Source organism: Myotis lucifugus, unplaced genomic scaffold (assembly GCF_000147115.1).
Source record: "Myotis lucifugus unplaced genomic scaffold, Myoluc2.0 scaffold_564, whole genome shotgun sequence".
NCBI lineage: Eukaryota > Metazoa > Chordata > Mammalia > Chiroptera > Vespertilionidae > Myotis > Myotis lucifugus.
Window position 1 is genome coordinate 179,168 of NW_005871612.1, and position 2,724 is coordinate 181,891.

At 46.2% G+C, this 2,724-nt stretch overlaps 1 protein-coding gene across 7 annotated transcripts in view; it reads right to left on the bottom strand.

Annotated features, from left to right (window-relative positions):
• Positions 1–2,724, bottom strand: part of RNF8 (ring finger protein 8) — a 39,066-nt gene that overhangs the window by 3,714 nt on the left and 32,628 nt on the right. For 4 of the 7 annotated variants that reach the window (XR_002826630.1, XM_023745663.1, XM_023745664.1 and 1 more), the window contains one exon: positions 192–348. The exons of 2 other annotated variants lie outside the window; for them this stretch is intronic. Coding sequence is in view for 4 of the 5 variants with exons in the window: in XM_023745663.1 (XP_023601431.1) it covers positions 215–348 (134 nt within the window). In the remaining variant the exon portion in view is untranslated. Of the gene's footprint in view, positions 1–191; positions 762–2,724 lie in introns of those variants that run through there. One more of the 7 variants, XM_023745665.1, reaches the window with a different exon arrangement.

Here is a 2,724-nt window from a genome sequence, read left to right on the forward strand (position 1 = left end):
GCCTGTCTGAAAGCCAATTGAAAGGTGCAGGTTAGCGGGAAGAGAGGATCCACTTTTTAGAGCCAAAATAAGTGTTTTATCGTTACAGAAAACAAAACCAAAAAGGCCAGGAGACTTCTGCTGTGGAAACAGAAACAGGTGAGGTGAAGCCCCGCCTGCTGGACCCCCGCCGACCGGAGCTGCTCACTTACTTCTCCTGAAGCTCTAGGTGTGCTCAGGTTCCTCCCCTGGGCCCTTCTCTCCGGCTGGTGGGCAAGCCTTGGCTGGCAAGCACTGGTCTTGCCCTCAGTACAACGTGGTGGTGGTGGTGGTGGTGCTGGTGGGCGGTGCTCACCAGAGTTCCTGACTCTGCAGGCAGGTAAGCAAAGGTCAGCCTGGTCTCTTCTCTAGCACGAGGCGTGGTTCCCTCAAACCCAGCCATGCACGCATTTGGGGCGCACCGACGGATCATTATGCCAGGAAGGCCCAACCCCTAAGCTGTGAAAGCTTGTCCAGGGCCTGCGGTGAGGTGGCAGCTTTCGGTGAAGGAGAGAAGACACTCCACTACAGAGCACTGGTCAGAACAGGCTTCACCTCCCGATGGAAGGAGACCATCCAGAAACCTCAAGGATACAGAGTCAACAAGAAATGTGAGGTTCGGAGACTGATGGTCACTCCATATATTCCAATTCATATCTTAGAAGTTGACTTCTAAGATCACAGTACCTTCGCCACTGGGTGAACAGTTCCTATGCTGCCCTTGTCCCTTCCACCTGTACACTCTTTTTTTAAAAAATATTTTTATTGATTTCAGAGAGGAAGGAAGAGGGAGAGAGAGATAGAAACATCAATGATGAGAAATAATCATTATCAGCTGTCTCCTACACACCCTACACTGATGATCAAGCCTGCAACCTGGCTGTGTGCTCTGACTGGGAATCGAACCGTCACCTCCTGGTTCATAGGTCTATGCTCAACCACTGAGCCAAGCCGGCCAGGCCCCAACTGTGCAATCTGAGATGCCAATAAGGGCGACGAGGGAGACACCACTTAAGGGATAAGGAAAGGAAGAACAATAGGAGACAAAAGAGGAGAAGGGAAGGAAGAAAGGAGGGGCAGCAAAAGAAACCATCAACAAAATGAAGAAGGAACCCATTGTACTCACCAATAATACATTTGATAAGAGGTTAATCTCCAAAATATATAAAGGACGTATACAACTCAACACCAGAAAGACAAACAATCTAATTTAAAAAATGGGCAAATGGCCCGAATAGACACTTTTCCAAAAGAGGACATACAGATGGCCGAGACATGAAAAAAATGCTCAAAGTCACTGATCATCAGAGAGATGCAAATTAAAACAAGGAGGTGTCACCTCACACCTGTCAGAATGGCTACCATCAATAGTATATACACCGAGTGGCCAGATTATTATGACCACCTGACATTTATAGGCAAATTAGCTATAATTTTGCGCTGAAGTTGCTAGAGGGCCAGACCATTATAAATAGGGAAGCAGGTTGTTTACCACGACAGTAGAAGTGATTTTTTTCCTGAACATATGGGTAAACAACGCGATGTAATAGCCTTTGAAAGTGAGATATGTATTATGATGAGTGGCCAGATTATTATGACACTCCATCAGTACTTCATTGGGCCACCTTTTGCCTTCAATACTGCGGCAATTCTTCTTGGCATTGACTCCACGAGATGTTGAAAGGTGATGCGAGGAATCTGACACCATGCCTGATGAATAGCACTGTCCAGTTCTGTGAGATTTGATGGTTGTGGAACCAGCTGCCTGATGGCTTTTAACTTCGTCCCACAAATGCTCAATTGGAGTGAGATCTGGTGATTGTGGGGGCCACCTAAGCAAGGTAAAGTCTCCCTCATGTTCGTGAAAACACTCCTGCACAATACAAGCACCGTGGTATGGCGCACTGTCTTGTTGGAAGAAGCCATCTCCATTGGGATATGCCATCAACACGATAGGATGAACTTGATCAGCAATGATACTTAGGTATGTTGTGCTATTCAGATGTTGTTCTACACGAATTAAAGGGCCCAAATCATGCCAGGAAAACATGCCCCAAACCATAACACTGCCCCCACCAGCTTGAAGGGTTGTACTCATGCATGTAGGATGCATGCTTTCATGCCGTTTCCACTCTGCCATCTCATGATGCAACTGGAAACGTGATTAATCGGACCGTATGACTTTTTTCCCAATGCTCGACTGTCCAATCCTTGTGTTCCTGTGCAAACTGAAGACGTTTTATCTTGGTAACTGCAGACAGCAAAGGTGTTCGAACAGGCCTTTGGCTTCCATATCCCATACGATGCAGTGTATGGCTAATTTGCCTACAAACGTCAGGTGGTCATAATAATCTGGCCACTCACGTTCAAAGGCTGTTAAATCGCGTTGTTTACCCATATCTTCAGAAAAAAATCACTTCTACTGTCGTGGTAAACAACCTGCTTCCCTATTTATAATGGTCTGGCCCTCTAGCAACTTCAGCGCAAAATTATAGCTAATTTGCCTATAAATGTCAGGTGGTCATAATAATCTGGCCACTCAGTGTATATCGACAAACAAGTGCTGGCGAGGATGTGGAGAAAAGGGAACACCAGTGCACTATTGGTGGGAATGCAGACTGCTGCAGCCACTGTGGAAAACAGTATGGCATTTCCTTAAAAAATTAAAAATGGAACTGCTTTTGGACCTAGTGATCCACTTTGGGA